We start from the raw sequence: 16,750 nt of genomic DNA on the forward strand, positions 1-16,750 counted from the left end.
TTTATTTGAGATAAGCTCAGCTGAGGCAGCAATCAGTAAGCAAGCCATCCATGTAAGACTGAATATTTCAGGGGTTTCCCTTCTGGCCAGCTTATAATATTAGGAAAATTGAACTTTATATATGGCTGCATCTTTCTGTGTTCACAGCGTACCCAAATCCTCATTACAGATCAATTAGTCTGGTTTTGAGCCTTTTAGATTTAGGATCACAGGATTAATGACAAGAAAATGAGCGGGTAGCTATATCATTTCATATGGAAATAAGGAGAGACTGAGCGTGAATGAGGAACTCAAGATGTCTGAATAAAGAATTTCCTCGTGAAATTTCATGGGATATGGAGGGAGGATTATGGGAATATTCATGACTCAGATCAAGAGGCATAATGAGTTGATGTATGAACCAGCTTATCTTTTAGGTAAACACAGCGTAAATGGGAAGTAGAATAGCCATTCATTGCCCCTAGGCCTGTGAATGTTACTGTTCTAAAGATGGAAGCAAGGGTTTAGTTACAGTTATTCTTCATTGATTTCATTTGGGTTTTGATCACTGTTTAACAGGTGCTGGAAGAATTATGTGTTTGTAACTTCAGGTCTGCATTAAAAGTACCAAAGACCACATTGCCTTTCTAGAATGCAGTGTAAGTGATAGTATATATTTAAACTTCTGTAGTACCATATAATAAGAGTGTAGTACTTTAACAGCCTTCTGTGATATCTGAGCATTGTATAACAGTGCTGGGTAGTTCGACCTGTTAAAAAAATAATTTGCTAGGCTGCTGAACGCTTTTAATCTGTGGTTTACTTGTACATGGAGAAACGCAGTATCACAAAACCTAGAAGGAGCAACTGATCACCTTCATCTATTCCTTAATTCACTTACATAGTAAGTATTCTTCCCTGAAACACAAATGATGTTCTGGGCTTGGCACATTGGTAAACATTCCTTAAAACAAAACATACTATAATTTACAAGTGTACGTCACTAATATTTTGATCTAGGTGTCCATGAAAACCCTGCAAATGTGGGTACACAGCTTATGCATTGCACTGAGGAGAAAACTTCCCTAAATCAAGATGGGTAACATCTGACTCTTGAATTGTAACCATTAATTGTTGTTCCAAATGCAGTGTCAGATGGTGCTGATGAAACTACAGGCAGTTATCCCAGAGTTGCAGACCCTGCACTTGCACTCATTAAAGGAGTTCTGCCTGAGCATTTATATTTACTAGTTTGTTAAGGTTAGTGTTGTGTAAATGCCTAACTCTGCCATTAGCCTATTTGAAAAGTAAACCAATTTTGTAGACTGCTTCTCTGTGCTACAGAATGGACTTGTGGGAAAATGTTATAGGATGACTGGGGTCTGCTGCAGCAAAAGGCTTTACAACTGCTAAGAATACAGGCTATAGCATGAATAATTGCAGCTATTTGGCAGTCATTGTAACTGTTCTTTTTTAAGAATAGCCAGCGTATTTTTTCAAAGTATTAAATTACCTCAAGACCTCATAATTATTACAGTTAAGCAGTCATTTCAATTCAGTCCAAGTATAAAAACTAATAAAGTGCTCATAATATGGAGTCAATTTTAGTATGTCTGTTCTCTGAGCAAACACAGCTGATTCAGTATATTCTGGTGGAATACATATTTGCTATCCTGTTATTTTAATATGACCTAATCAGAAAATTAAAATAGATTTTGTTGGCACAAACCTTTTTTTTTTTTAAGGGTGAAATAATTACAGATTTTTGCTGATGCTATTAATTTTCAGGACTGGAATATTTCATTAGCAAGAGGTTGAGAAGGGAAAATATTTGCATTTAATACTGCTAAATCTGCCTGCTTTCACTAAGTCTAATGGCTTGATCAATATAAAGAACATACTTGGGGAAAGCATATAGCAATTTAAAAAAAAATCACAAAAAATAAAGCTATTGAAAGCATGACATGAAGAGACCTTCTGGGTTGTGAGATTTAATCTCCAGTTTTCACTGGCAACTGTTGTTCACTTTGGAGAGTGAGGTCCAGGATTAATAATTTCCAAAAATGTATCAACTCTGTCCAAGATAATAGGACATTATTTCAAAGGCTAATTTTGTAAATGTACATGGAGACATCAGTATTGGAAGCTGAGCTAAGTAGTTGCCTAAATAAATGCCATAGAATTAATGTTTTCATTGCACAAGGTTTATACACTGACATGCAAACAATACATATATATTTTAATTTTTTTTAGTTAAAAAGATAGTAATGAAAACACTTTGAATGAGCTTAGTAAGGAGAAGTGATCATGGGACCACTTTTTTTCATTGGCAGCTTTCAAAGATTCTGCTGAACTGCATCAAGCATATTTTGGTTTTAATACTTTCTTTCCCTGGTAAAAATCAGTTACTGCTGTTTCTTAACTTCCAGGATACAGCTTCTTCCCCTCACACTGACTGTAATCTTCATGTAATATAGAAGTACTTTAAAAAAAAAAATCAAAATAATTCAAGAAAGTTCGTTGGTGTTTTCTTTAGGACCAGGAGTGTGATTCAGCCTCCCTGTACATCTGTGTGAGCAGATGAGCCCTACTGGGGAAGGGGACACTGAAGTGTTGAAAGTATAAGTGGCTTGTCCTTCATCACCCGAGAGCTGCCTGATAAAGATAGAAGTTTGAGATTTCTTCATCCTCACAGAAGCTATTTTCCATATTTTATTTAAAATGCTAACTATATCTCTACTTCCCTTAGAACAGGAGTACAACATTTTGTTGATTTTTTTATTATTACTGCCATTATAATTACTTAAAATGGAATTCATAACTCTCTGGGATTGTCATTTTGTTACTGGATGAAACTTTTTGTTCTTAGCTACATTAGAGCACTCTTCAGAGGTTGTTTTCTTTTTTCCTCTTGTGCTTATGTATCCCGTTTAAGGCTGATGGTTTTATTTTTCTTTTTGTTTTGCTGTTGTTTCAGTTCAGCAAACAAGTGTATAACATGGTATTGCTAAAGCAAAGAAAACATTAATAAAAGATTTAAAACAACAACAAAAAAGCTCAAACCTTCTATCTCATACAAGGGAACACATGGCTTTAATCCAATAGTATTTTTAGCTTAAAAAAAATTATCTGTGTTTATACACATCTAACTTATTTTTGTCTGTCCCACTGCTCCCCCCCTGTTCCTTCATATTTCTGAAGTGTGTGTTTTTTCATGGCTATAATCACACGCAGAAGGAGCTTCAAATGAGGATGTGGTGAGAGAGAAGCAGGAAATCTCACAGGCTTTGGATTCCAGCTATGTTCTAAATCTTGCTTCATAAGCAATTTAATAAATCAAATCGGTTATATGATGACAAGTGTTGTATGGAATTGAGGAAAGAGTGGAAAAATGCCTAAACCCCTGAATTTTTCCCAATCAATGTTGCCTTTTCGTTCTTAGTAACTATTTGTAGTTGTGTTCAAGACGTGTTTTTGTAAGAGAAATAAACTCCCAGCTGTAGTATTTATATAAAATAAAATTCTGCCCATATCCATCTGGTTACTACTGAAATGCAAGGAAATAATTTGCAAATTTTAAACATTCTTAACATTGTGCATGCCCTTTTGAATAGGTGTCTTGAATACTGATGTTCCATTCCTTGAAATTCTCCCTGCTGAAAGGGCACTAGCTTTCAGCTCTTTTTAGAATGATTAGTAGTGTTTGTGACACTTACTGTGGAGAATACGGATAATTGGTTAAAAGAGAGAGGGATTAGTGGGCATTATTTAAAAGACAACAACTCCTTTACATGTAATGGCTGTACAGTAGTTCTACTGTGCATGATCGAACGTAAATTTCAGGGTTTTAAAACACAGTGTTTCTATAATTTGATTGCTTTGGTAAATATTTGAATTATTAATTAACATGATGATCATAAAATATGTTTGTAGAAATTCTTCAAATGGGACAGGGCTTCATTTCTTCTGATGTAGAAAAATGTTCTGAATCTTAGAAATAAAGAAAATAAATGCATAGGGTAATACAACATCAGGTTTTATGTTTGCAGGTTTTGAGGTGATTGGTTTTTGATTGGTTGTTTTTTTTTTCTTTCTGAGCATATCCTCAATTAAGTAATAGGTATTTGAACAATGATCTTCTTAATTCCTCCAGAAAAAGTTCGAGAAATCCAGGAAAAACTTGAAGCCTTCATAGAAGCCCTCCATCAAGAAAAGTAGATTGTTCAAGCAGGTAATCACATTTAGATCATAAAGAGTGCTACAATTTTGTCATTGTTCAGTGTAAAATTATTATCCATCTCTTGTAAATGCATATATTATCATATAGACTTTGTGAAAATTCCTTCTTATTTTGTTGTGGTGCCTGGCTGCTGCTGCTGCTTCTTGTTTCTGGTCTGCAGAACTGTACTTTCAGCTTTTACACTACAAGCAAATACAAAACTCAGTAGAAATACAATTACTGGCTGGCTATTCAGATATTGTGAAACACCGTAAGCTATTTGATTACTCTCAGTTAATTATTTTTATCTGTGTTACGAGAAAGAAGGCATAACTAGCTGGAATCAAAATGAAGGGAACGCTTGTCTATAAAAGCGTTCTGATTCTTTTTTTTTCCCTTACAGGCCCTATGTATTGTTAGCAAAAATATTTGCATGCAGCTAATTTCCAAATTTTTCTTCTGTATTAATTCTCAAAAGCGTGTGTCATATATTTGCACACATTTTAAAATAATCCCCTTTCTGTTTCAACAGCAACTTTACACAGGAATACAGCCTTTTCCAGGATACCTTGCACAAAAAAGACTGAATAAAAATGGCTTTTGTGTCCCATTCTCTTTCCTGTCTTTTGGGGAGCATCCTGAAATGTTGGAGGAGAAAGAAAATAATGTCTCATGGGATTGAGAAGTTCAATTAAAATCCACCTGCTCGTTTAATTTTTGAAGCTTCATGCACATGACAGAAGAGTCTGACTTGTGTGTCCATGAGATAGCTTGGGAGCTTGCTGAAGTTGTACATTTAAGGTCTTTTTTTTTTTTTTTTTTCCTGAAAGGAAAAAAGGCTTTTATTTTTGGCATCTGTCTTGTATGGTAGAGCTGGATCAGATTCATAAAATGATTTTATCTGTTGTCATTTTCTTGCCTGCAAATGATCCTGGGCATTTGACATAAAGTTTTAGTATTTGTATGTACATTAAAACACCCTTCTAAGAAATGCCATTTGTATTTGTTATGCTCTGTGTTGAAGCATTCTCTGACCACTCTGGTGCAGATTTAAAAGCATGGTATTGAGATCTTGAGAGTAAGCTGTGGGTTTTGTTCAACTCCTAAACTCCTGAGAGACATCATCCGAGCAATTCTTGTAGTGCTTTCACTTGGAAGTACAGACTGCTGTTCACTGGCACCTTAAAAGGTTTGGCTCGGGAAATAATGTCAGCAGCTGCTCCTTTTCCCCATTCTTTCCTAATGTGTTTTTACTTTTGAATCATAGCCGATTACATTTCATTTCTGGGATTGCACAGACTCTGATTTTCTTATTAACTTCTCCCTTTACCATAGGTACAAAGTAACCTGATCGAGTACATGTGAAATGTAGAAAGATACTCTGTAAAATTCCAACTTGTCCAACCTCCTTAACTAAAAAAGGAAAATTGTAATTAATTACATTTTTCTAATACCTACTGTAAGACCAAAATCATTTTTATAAGAATGATATGCACAAGGTCCTTCCACACCCACTTGATTTCTGTCATTCAGTATAGTAAAAATAGTAAGTAGTATTTCTTTTACTGCCTTTCACTTCTGCCATAGAAATGTCACTTCTGACAAATGTAAGCATGATATAGGCTCTGTATCATAGGTGCCTGGTGATTAATCACCACTGTATTTTTCTATCCACACTTTGCCACAAATGATCTGGATACACGGCTGAATACTTCTGTGGAAGAAGACATTAGGCCTGAAGCAGTTTGTTTTGCAGTTGTCTGATTATGTACATTGAAAAATTGACCTAGGTTTATTTTTCCCTTTTGAAAAGGCTATTGATTTTGATGTGTGGCAATTAAGACAGAGGAATCTGAACATTTTCCAGCAGATACTGTTTTTGTTTGCTCTCAGAGGAAACAGTATAAAATTTGGTAAGAGTTCCCCAAATGTTCAGACATAAAATGTTTAGTCAAGTGGACAAAAAGTTAACATAGAGCAATTCATAAAATGGTGTTGAGAGGTTAAATATTTCAAGGTGATATAGCTGAATGTTTTGGGATTTTCTGTTTAAAGTTACTTCCTGAAAATGAGTGGTTGTGAATGGAAAAATGAAAAAAATTGCTTGTGTTACCATCGTTCTCTGAAGATAACTTCAGAAATGTAAGTTTGTGCAATTCTGAAGGCTGAGTCCTTAGATTGTATAGCAAGTGAAATAAGTCTGTACTTGTGTTAAATCACTTTTTGTAAAAAAAAAAAAATCCAAACAAAAAAACCCCAAAACACAACAAAAAAAGAACTTTTGCATTTTACCTAGAGATCACTGTTTGAAACTTGTGTAATGTAAATGTTGCGAAATGTTGCATCCAGTGGCCCAGCGTTCATCTCTCTTAGCGTGATGTTCCTGTAGTTTTAGTTCCAACTTCTCTGTGCTGCTCATCTAAGACTCTAGCATGATATATTCCATGAAAACTAGGTATTTATTGAATAAAAATGTAACTGAAGGAATAATAAAATGTGGGGTTTGAACACAGTGCTATTGCGCCTAATTCAGAAGTCAATTTGGCTTTCTCATTTGTTGAACTGTGCAGAAGTATACTGTTAATGGTCATTAATGTAATGCCTGATTCAGAAGTGCTGTGTCAGCACCAAGTTAGGGGTAACTGTACTATCTTGTATCTCTATGTGTTGTCTCTATATAAATTAATTATTACCTTACTATTTATGTAATATGTTTAGACAAAGATGTCTTATGAAAAATCATTATGTTGAAAACTCACCTCTCTGGAAGTTTAGATAATGAACTGATATTCAAAATATGAATGAAGACTGGTTATGAAGTGTTAGTTTCAGGTGCTTTTAAAGTAAACATGCTTACTGGGACAATGGGCTTAAGAATTATAGAGCAGTCAGTTTACTAACACATGAATTCAGCAATGTATCTCTTTTTTCTTTCTTTTTTCTTTTAGATGAAGAAAAATTTTACAAAATCTATTGAAAAAATACATTTGGTAAAACCGTGGAGTTGAAGGTGCTGCATATTTGCTTCACAAAGCTTAAATTGCAGACATGGGCATGTTGGGATCAGTGAAGGATTATAACTCTACATTAACTTGATTTCATGATTAAACTAAGTAAAAATGGTCTTGACAACAAGCAACAAGGAATTTGATGGTTTTTATAGGATTTTGTGTTAAGGTTAGAGGAAAGAGAGAGTTATGGCAAGTTGTGCCTATCTCACTAGTAAGTCAGCATCATTTAAAGGTAAAAATGGACTTAAGTGCTGTTAGATGGCCACTTCAAAATTGCTCCTTGTAAGGAGTATTTTACTAGATAGTTGGCTGTAGTTATGATAAGCAGCATAAGAAAGATATGCTGACTGTTACAACAATTTTTAGGTAGTAAACAGAATTATTCAAACTGTCTCTAAAAGTCATGTGATACTGAAAAGTATGTTATTCCAAACTCCTTTGCACAAGTTCAGGATATTTTTCTGTATTACGTATACTACCTTCAAATTCTGCATAAAGCAATCTATTGTAAGGAGCAAAGAGTAATCTGTAATTTCTGTGGCTTTTTGAGATTAGGGAGGAGATTAGCAAATGCGAATATAATTACTCCTTAAATAGATATTTTATTTTCCAAGCATGTTTTTTACTGTCATGTAGGTACGGTAAGATATTTCTGGTTTTCATTAAATGAGAAGTTTATGAGCCAAGGTTTAAATATTAATGGCCAGGGGGTTTTCTGTTGCTTCATGAAAAAGGTACAAATAGTGCTTTTTCAAATGTCAAGAATTATTCCTTCTGAGTGGTTACCAGACCGTGAGAAAGATGAAAAACTTGGAAATATGTTTAAAAAAATTTTTTCGAAAGGAAGTATAGTTAAGTTAGAGGATATCAAGTCAAGTTCTTAGTTATTACAAATGTACTGGTATTCTCTATTTCACAGTCAATGATTTTTTTAATCTCATTTTTGACTGGCTATATTTGAACCTAAACTGAATTATGATGTATATCCAAAGCTAGAGTTTTGAGATTTAATTTTCTGTCTTCAATGTAACTTAATAACTCTGAACAATTGTATTAAGAAAGATGCAAGAGATTTCATCACTTCAGCTGAGAAATGTTGAAATATGGGATCTCCAAGTATGACCAAGGGCCCCTTGAGTCAGTCAGAACTCTTTGTTCCTGATGGGACTTGTCCCTGGCAATCTGTGAGATATTTTTATGTCAGTGAAGGTGTTGCCATGTGAACTCAGTCTGTGATGATACTGCTGTTTTTGTAGAATTGCAGCATGAGTTTTCTTTGACTATTTCTGCTTCTAGGTCTTAAGGTGCTTTAGGAAATGTTCCAGTCATGCTTCCTCACATGGATGAAATGTACAGTGGTGAAGGTTGCTCAGATATTGGGGCATCTTGCAAGAACTTAGCATGTATGGCTGTCTGAAAAAGCAACAGCTAATAAACTAGCTGTCCATATTTTCCTTTCACTTCCACAGGAAGCATCTGACTAGAGTTCTCCACTGACGGAGAGGTAGAAACCTGCCCGTTTCCAAAGCTTGGAGAGAAAGTAGAGGTTTGACTACAGTTGTGATTACAAACTATCATGCTAGCCTGAACTACTGCACTTCCAGTTACTGCTGTCTTGTGTACAGACGTGGTTCTTGATGCTTGATTTCTAGGCTAGGAGACATACTATGAACACTCTGACCACCTGCATAATGGAAATACATTTATTTTTATAGAGAGCTTAAAAATTGGCTTAAAGCTCGGGGGGGATGACCCTACTTTCATCTTGACGTGAAGATTTCAAGTAATCTTAAATCTTGAAGGATTCTATCACTTTACTTGATAGGGTGCCCTTGCAGTGACTTAACATCTCCAAGGTACTTGTTTATTTTATTTTATTTTATTCTGTGTGTCAGTTTAGGTCTCTTGGATCCTGTTCTATTTTGTAATTAGTTCAGTAATCCATCTCCCCTTGCAGAAATCTTTACAGAACATGACCAATCACTTGGTAGTTTTTATTCAGTAAGATAGATGCATTGTAAAGCTCTTGCAAGATAGATCCTATGTAGTCAGATAACTCTTAAAGCTGTAGTTTGTCAGTATACGTTCTATATGGCTGTGATCACAGACCTCTTACAGAACAGGGCTGTCATTAAGAATTTTTCAGTGTAAAGTACTATACAGAAACAAAAAGAAGAAGCTGAAAGGATACAAAGATTGTAATGATTGTTTATGCTGTGGTGCTGTAATGGAAAACCCATGCAGATTTCTATGTGCACAAGTACCGCTTGCATCTGGCACCCGCCTCTGTACTGTAGCGCATGAGAAGGTAAATTATCCAAGCTGTTGTTCTGTAAGGAATGTTAAGGAATCACAGGCGTGATTTTAGTTTGGACTGTAGAAGTGATTCAGGAAATAGTTCTGGAATTGCTTCTGGAATGGCTTGTGAAACAACTCCAGAGCTAACCTCATGTTCTAGAAACTTCTCTTAAATTGATTCTAGATTGTAGTGATTCTTTAATTGACTCTCACTGGGGTTCTAGGCATGGTTCTGGAGATTGATCTGGAAATGAACCTGCTGTTGGCTGTGGGACTGATTCTGTAATTGACTCTAGGTGATGTTCTAGAGCCAATTTCAGAAGCATTTCTAGCCATTTCTGCTGAAAAGCTGTTTACTGTGCATAGCTATAAATGGTTGTGTGTTGCTGAACACTGATAGAAAGCTGTTTATTTGCTGCTCTTGGAAATCTGTAGGTTCTAAGAGGGCTTCCAGAACAGTGCATTTCTGAACTATCCTTGGTAGTGACAACCAACAAGATAAGCTTTATTCAAGTTTTTTACCCAAAGGACAACAACAAACTTTTTGAAGGTTAATCAGTGGTGCTATTATTAGCACATTGGATTATACCATTCCTAATACAGGGGAAGATGTGAAGTTTGAATTAAAAGGGTATTTTAGGATAAGTTCTTAAATAGAAATAGCTTAAGTGTTGTACCCCTTTTAACATTGTAGAGACAATTTTTCAGGAAAGAGCTGGGCATCACTAGACAAGACTGATAGCTGCCACATCCTTAGAACTGCAAAGGACAAGCACATTCTGTTTGTACTCTATTACTATCACACTTACCATTTGGAAATGATAAACTCTACCCTTGACTGAATCTGCACATCCATGTTTCATAAAGGAGCATCTCTTTCAGACTGCGGGAATACTGTAGATTGCACAACAAAAGCCCCTTTAGGTCTAGATGATATGTCACTACAGAAATCATAACCAAAGATCAGTTTTACTTCCATTTCAAGCAACTGGTCTCTGCTGGCCTCATCAAATAAGCGTTAAGGTTACAGTATGCCCCCTATATTTCCGAACATTTGAAGCAGTGTTTTGCCTCATCTGCACAAGCCAATTGCTTATGGCTTTTGATGTTTAGAGATGGAACATTCATTGCAACCTTTCTTACAATGAGTCTGTTCTGGTTCATGTGAAAATCAACATCCTTTTTTGTGTTGCTGCCTGACAGGATGCTACAATACTATTAGCATTTGCAAAGGGTTTGCTCCATCTAATAGTGCAACCCCCAGATCACAGGCTGCTCAGTTTGTGTTTCTCTATTATGTGAAAGACACAATGAAGCTGAAGGCTGGCAAAGGCCTGTCAAATCTTGTAATGTAGCGAGCGACCCCAGAGCTTCATTCTGCTTTATATCATCCCTTGTTCCCCATCCCATCCCTTTGCTTGAATGGGCTGTGAGGTAGGTAAATGAATTCAGTGGTATGGTAGGCGGATGATTCCTTTCTGACCTCGTTCCTGTACCATTTGTTTCCAGGCTTGTTGGAGGGAAAGGGACATATCTGAACCTTTTGTTTCAAATAATTTTCTTGCAGGTTGGGGAGTTAATGCAGACCTTGTCTGAACTCACCCGAGCGGAAAGTGTTCTGGGTACAAGTCATGACACGCTTGGTCCCTTGGAATTGCTAGACTAAAGGAGAAAGCAGTGAATTGGAGTTCTTCCACATTTGGTGTTGCTTAAACACCTGGACACCTTCCGCCCCCCCTCCCCCCGCAAAGTGTGCATGTGTTTATATCCTCTCTCATGCCTTGAAACATCTGTCTTAGGAGCAGACAAGAAGCAAACAAAGAATGACCTTTGAACAGCCCAGTGTTACGTGTTTTAGTTGGGAAGGAGTCGAGGCTGTGGCAAAAGCTGAGTACAGCATACACTACTGGATTGCAAAGGAGTATTTCAGTACTTCTGAAATTGGCAGAGCACTTCTTAGGTCTGAAGAGAGTTATGTTGGTTTGTTTAGGGATTGGATCTTGGATCTTGTGTTTCATGGTAAGGAAAGCAATGGTTTCCCACATACCTGGATTGAATCTTGGCAGCAGTGAGACCTTTCATACCAAAGCTGCCACAGCTGTACATCCTTGAAGACACTTTTGTAGAAAGAAGACTGGAGTAATGTGGCCAATAGCAAAATATGAGGTGAGAATACCACTGTAAGTTTGCCCTCTGCACTGCCGAGGCCATGATTTTTGGAGGGTTATTCTTACCTTCTGAGTCACGGATTCCTAAGGTGTCAAGCATAACACAAAGACAATACTCCCTCCAAGTCTTAATTGTACGTAGCACTATGTTTGTAGTATCTGAAGTGTAAAATCACAAGTAAACCACAACAGGAACCCATCTACGTTATTTCACTCTCAGTATTCATGGAGGTCTTCTGCTGAAGAGGAATGTTCTGGGTACCGTGAACTGCCACAGCAGCATACATCTGGAGGAGCAGGAGATGCACAACAATCTCCATCTACTTAGCCCAGCAGAAACCTAGCGAGAGGCCTGTTTATCATTTGGACTCATCGCTTCGCGTTGTATCTGTGCTTTACAGAAGGCTTCCACAAGCCAAAGCAGGCATTGGGACAAATCTGCAACATCAGGCTTCAGAGTTGGTATGAAAGACAGGCATAAAGGGGATGAAAAAGGATAGTCATACCCCAGGTAAGGGTGTTGCCTTAAAAATGTAGATATGGTAATTATTTTATGTTTGTGAACTGTAGCTTGAATATACAGACATAAGAGATACTGTCTATCGTATTGATGCCTATGCATATTACATTTTCTGTATGTGCTTCTAGAATTATATGATAATGTCAAGTTATGAAATAAGTAGTATTAAGCTTGAAAAGCAAACTTCCATATCCTGCAGAGATTCGGGGCATCCCCAAAACAAACTCTGCTCATGCTTTGTGATCCCTCTGTGGTATGTATATCTCAGGTGGAAGGTGAGTTCGTCTGACAGTTGTAATCTCAAACCCACCTAACCTGAAAGCTGTTTGCATGTGCAAATTATTTTGTAGTTTAGGACTAATTATAGACTAAGTATTTCATCCAAATAGAATAGCTTCCCTGCCCCACCCCCCAGATTTTTTGCTAAAACACTTTATACTTCCACAGGATTCCAGTACTGATGATGTATATCTTTGTGTGAGGCATTGTCTGCTTTCTCACAAGGAAGACAAGCATGAATATGAACTGCATAAGGCCCTTTATAAAAATATATATAAAAAACTAAAAATTTAAAAAATCCTCCACCAATAACCAGGAATGCAATGCCATCCCCTTTGTTTTTATCACATAGTACTTCTACTCTAACCAGTGGACAAAATATTAATTTTTATCTTGACGTTTCTCTGGCAGCTCTCATCAATTAGATAGTTTTGCAAGGAAGCTTTTTTTAAGCTATTAAATGGTTGTTTCACAGCCCAAGATCGGTTGCCACTGGATAGTATTGCCATAAGGAAAATAAGAGCTTCCCATTTGAAAAGGCCTTTTTCCCTCCTGTCATCCCTTCAACCGGAGGAGACAACACTTCCCTTTCCACTAAAAAAAAATAATTTTCCATTGCCTGGTGCCTGAAAATTAGAATTCAACAAGGCTTATGGGAGTACAGCTAGCCATAGGTTATCTGATGGAGGTTTATCTCTGTACACTGCTTTGTTAAATGTTTTTACACGCCCTGTTTGGGTTTCCTGCCAGCACAACCTCCTTCCCTGTCCTCCTTTGCCCTATTGGCATGTAAATTGACGCCCACGCCAGGTGACATTCTCTGGCCTGTGATGTACTGAAGGTCAGATTAAATGCTGACAATAGTGCCCTCTGGCTTGAAAAATAGATGGTATAACTCATACTGCTGTTCACGTCCCTTTTCAGTTTTGTTTCTAGTGTCTTGGTTTTAGCTAGAAGTGTGTAGCACATTTAATAAACATACCAGTATCTCAACATATATATTATGTATGCAACAAAAACACCCATGCTGACTACCTCAGAAATTGCTCACTGGTCTCAGCATAGCCCAGAACAGAATGTATTTAAGTTTCTAATCTAGTCTGAAAGACAAATTCTATTAGTAAATGAATAACAGAGAAGAAACATTGGAGTGATTTGTTGCAGGAGGCTGTTTTCTTGTGGAAACAAGGGAATATTATAGCACTTGCTGAAGCTTAGAGCAACTCCTGGATCCTCACTGAAATCAAGCTTTGTGATGAAAAGGCTTGTAGCTTGTTGGGCCAAGAGACGGGGATTATAAGAATATTCATGACTCCTGAGAATCAGCAGGTGAGACCTAATACACACATTTGCCCCTCACCCCCTTCCCCAGCTCATCCTTTTGGTAAACAGTACATAAAGGCTGGGTTCCCAGAGTGACTTAACTCAGTTCCTGATCTTTTTTATTTCTGCTCTTTTTTTCCTCTCCTTTCTTTATAAAAAAGATTGCAGTGGTTTTGCCACTTGTCCCAAACAGAGCACGGACTCTCCTTTTCATTTCTAAAGAGCAACTGTGTGGCCAAACCAGAAGTCTTGTGACATTACTTAAGAAAGCAGAATGGTATCTTAGCATCCGAGGCCTCTTTTAAAACATAAAGAAAAGCCTTTCTGAGAGCTTGGATAAGCTGGAGAGGAATCTCTGTGACATATGTGCATTGTCTTAGGAGAGCATGGGTTGAAGCCAACTGGTGGGCCTCTGCCTTTACTATACTAGGTATTTGTCGTGCCTGTTTTGGTGTGCTTGCTAGTTAGTAAACACCCAGTATGTAGAGTCCGTGCAGTTAGAAGCAGTCACAGTATGTGATTGATGCAGGATGCCGGTAGAGGAGAGTGGCAGGGGATGCTCTGTGAAAGGCAGAGATTCCTTGAGCAAGATGCGGAAAAGTATTTTGCTGGCTTTTCCCAAGTGAAGCACAAAGGCGTGTTCTATAGCGGGTTTCACTAATCAAGCTTTTGCAAAACTGTTACGCTCTTTCACTGTGGTGTGGGTGAAAGAGGGATTCTCATGAATGCTGATCCTGTCCGGATTCTGACAGACTTTACCTGCAGGCATGAAGTTGCATGTTCAGCTGGTGGGGTAGGGATGATTGTCAGCTCTTTAGCTGAAGCCCGAGCATTGTCAACCCTTTGAGGCCTGAAACAGTGCCTGCAGTGAAGAGAGAAAGTGCCTGATTTTTGCTTTAACTCAGTGTTGTTGCATGCTTTTTCTCTACAGAAACGTGTCAGTACTGTTTGCTCTCTCCCGTGATCTAGCACAAGCCCGTTCTACCAGGTTGTCATTCTCCCGTATGTGGATTGCAACCGCAGAGAGTAATAAAGTGATTTGGCAGTGGGGGGTGTCACACTGAATGCAAGGGAAGGACATTTAGGCTGATGTCAGTCTAGGGTCTGTGCCACTTAACCAGGGCTGGGTGCAACTGGAGTACCAATTCTCCCTATACTTGTCCTGGTGTAAAGCAAGGGCAGGCACTTTCCCAGGTCCCACAGCCTTCCCAGTAGGGACAGTACAGCCAGAAAGGCTTCAGCTGGCTGAGACACAGATGACTGGAGAGAAGTGGTTTGGCACAAGTGTACCACTGTGACCAAAAGCTTGCAGAACATCTATCAATGAAGCCACAGCAATCATTCTGCATTAAGGTGAAGGTAGCTTTTTTAAGGTTTTCAGCCTTTCCAGGATGGATGTTTACAACATTTTAAATCGCCCTTGGAATTTGTCTGCAAGAGCTGTAGTGCCTGGCTCTGACAAAAGTGTTGTTACACTTACTTTGAAAGCGTCTCAACATAAGGATGCTTGCTTGTTGTATCCTGGTGACAGCATCTGAACAACATTTCAACAATTTTCTTGTTAATCTGAATGTAACTTGATAGCACTTCATTCCCTGGCTGGAATTTGGTCCCCAACAATTGAAACTGAACTGCTGTCTGCTCAATATAGTTTTTCTAGTAACTGGTGCATCTAGGTCAACAAACTGACAGGCATTGCTCATTTTACTGCTTGGCAAATATTGAACTAAAGTCTTCAACACTGTAACACTGTTGACAATTGCAGGATAATGGTATTGTCCTCTTTTGTTACCATGAAGTGCATCTTTGCGTCCGAGTCTGGCGTAACACACTCTGTAAACAACAAGGGATGTTGTGATCTGGAGTCCCAAGTGTTTGCTCTGACAATATAAACTTGCTGCCTGCTCTCTGAAACCAAACATCCTGTCTCTGCCATGGTTACTTCAAACTGATATTGAAACAAGCCACTCTCTTCCTGAAAACACTGGAGGGCGATGGCATGGCTGCTGTTGAAGGAGCTCTTTTCCCTTTTTGAAAGCTATCTGTATCACCTTCCTTTATTATTCTGCAGGTCCATGTTGAGAAGTCCAGACTAGGCTTCAAGAGTTTGAAAGTGAAGACTAATACTTGGTAGGAAAAAAGAAAATAATCGCTGTGGATTAATACAGTTAATACTAGTCCCTCTGGAAAGGAAATGCTATGTTGCAAGCCTGCTGTTAGTTCTTTCTTTTCCATGACAGCATGTTAGAACAGACAAAATAGTTACGAGCCAAAATGCAGCTGACAAAAAATTCCATCACATGCATCCTGTTACCTAGGCAGCGCACTGCTCTTTGCCTCTTCCTTGTCCTCTCCAAAATTAAACCTCTCCATGACTTCCGTGAAGGTCCAGGATCATTTGAGTCCCAGCCTCCACAGTTTCAATTCCTGGCCTCTCCCTTCTGCTTAACTAGTATCTCTGGCTCACTCATTTACTAATGTGAGTCATCACCCTGGATGTCTGGAGTAATTCAGCTGTGTGTAATTCAGTGAGGACGTGCCCCAGAAGAATGGTGTCATTAACAAAGATTATAAAATTTTTTCCATGCTACCTTTGGTCTTTGTTCACTACAGGCTTTGTTGTTTATTTCATATTTTGGTCAAGGGTGAAGATTAAAGCAGATCTGCCTTTCCTTTGCTTCACATCTCCACTTTGACCTACAGGTTTTTTTGCACGTGAACTGCACGAAACCTTTATTTAGGCCAGTTTGCAAGCTAAAATGGTAGAGAACCTCAATCACAATGAATCTGTTTGAAAAGTGCCTACCTGCACATCTGCAGTTGCAAATTGCATATGAAACATTAACCCAAACACTGTTAGGTGAATCTACAAGAGACAGCCTTTGCAGACAGTTGGACCCTGCTTCTCTAGACTAGTGTCCACCAGATTGCAGGATGGGTCCCCTCCACAGCT

At 38.0% G+C, this 16,750-nt stretch overlaps 1 protein-coding gene across 5 annotated transcripts in view; it reads left to right on the forward strand.

The window, feature by feature from the left end:
- Positions 1-6,710, forward strand: part of OPA1 (OPA1 mitochondrial dynamin like GTPase) — a 53,313-nt gene extending 46,603 nt beyond the window's left edge. For 4 of the 5 annotated variants that reach the window (XM_080410593.1, XM_080410596.1, XM_080410595.1 and 1 more), the window contains 2 exons: positions 4,133-4,210; positions 4,731-6,710. In XM_080410593.1, coding sequence (XP_080266719.1) covers positions 4,133-4,197 — 65 coding nt within the window. In that variant the 3' untranslated portion in view covers positions 4,198-4,210; positions 4,731-6,710. Of the gene's footprint in view, positions 1-4,132; positions 4,211-4,601 lie in introns of all 5 variants that reach the window. The other variant, XM_080410594.1, reaches the window with a different exon arrangement.
- Positions 6,711-16,750: the final 10,040 nt, after the last annotated feature.

Source organism: Falco punctatus (genome assembly GCF_963210335.1).
Source record: "Falco punctatus genome assembly, chromosome: 13".
Taxonomy (NCBI): Eukaryota; Metazoa; Chordata; class Aves; order Falconiformes; family Falconidae; genus Falco; species Falco punctatus.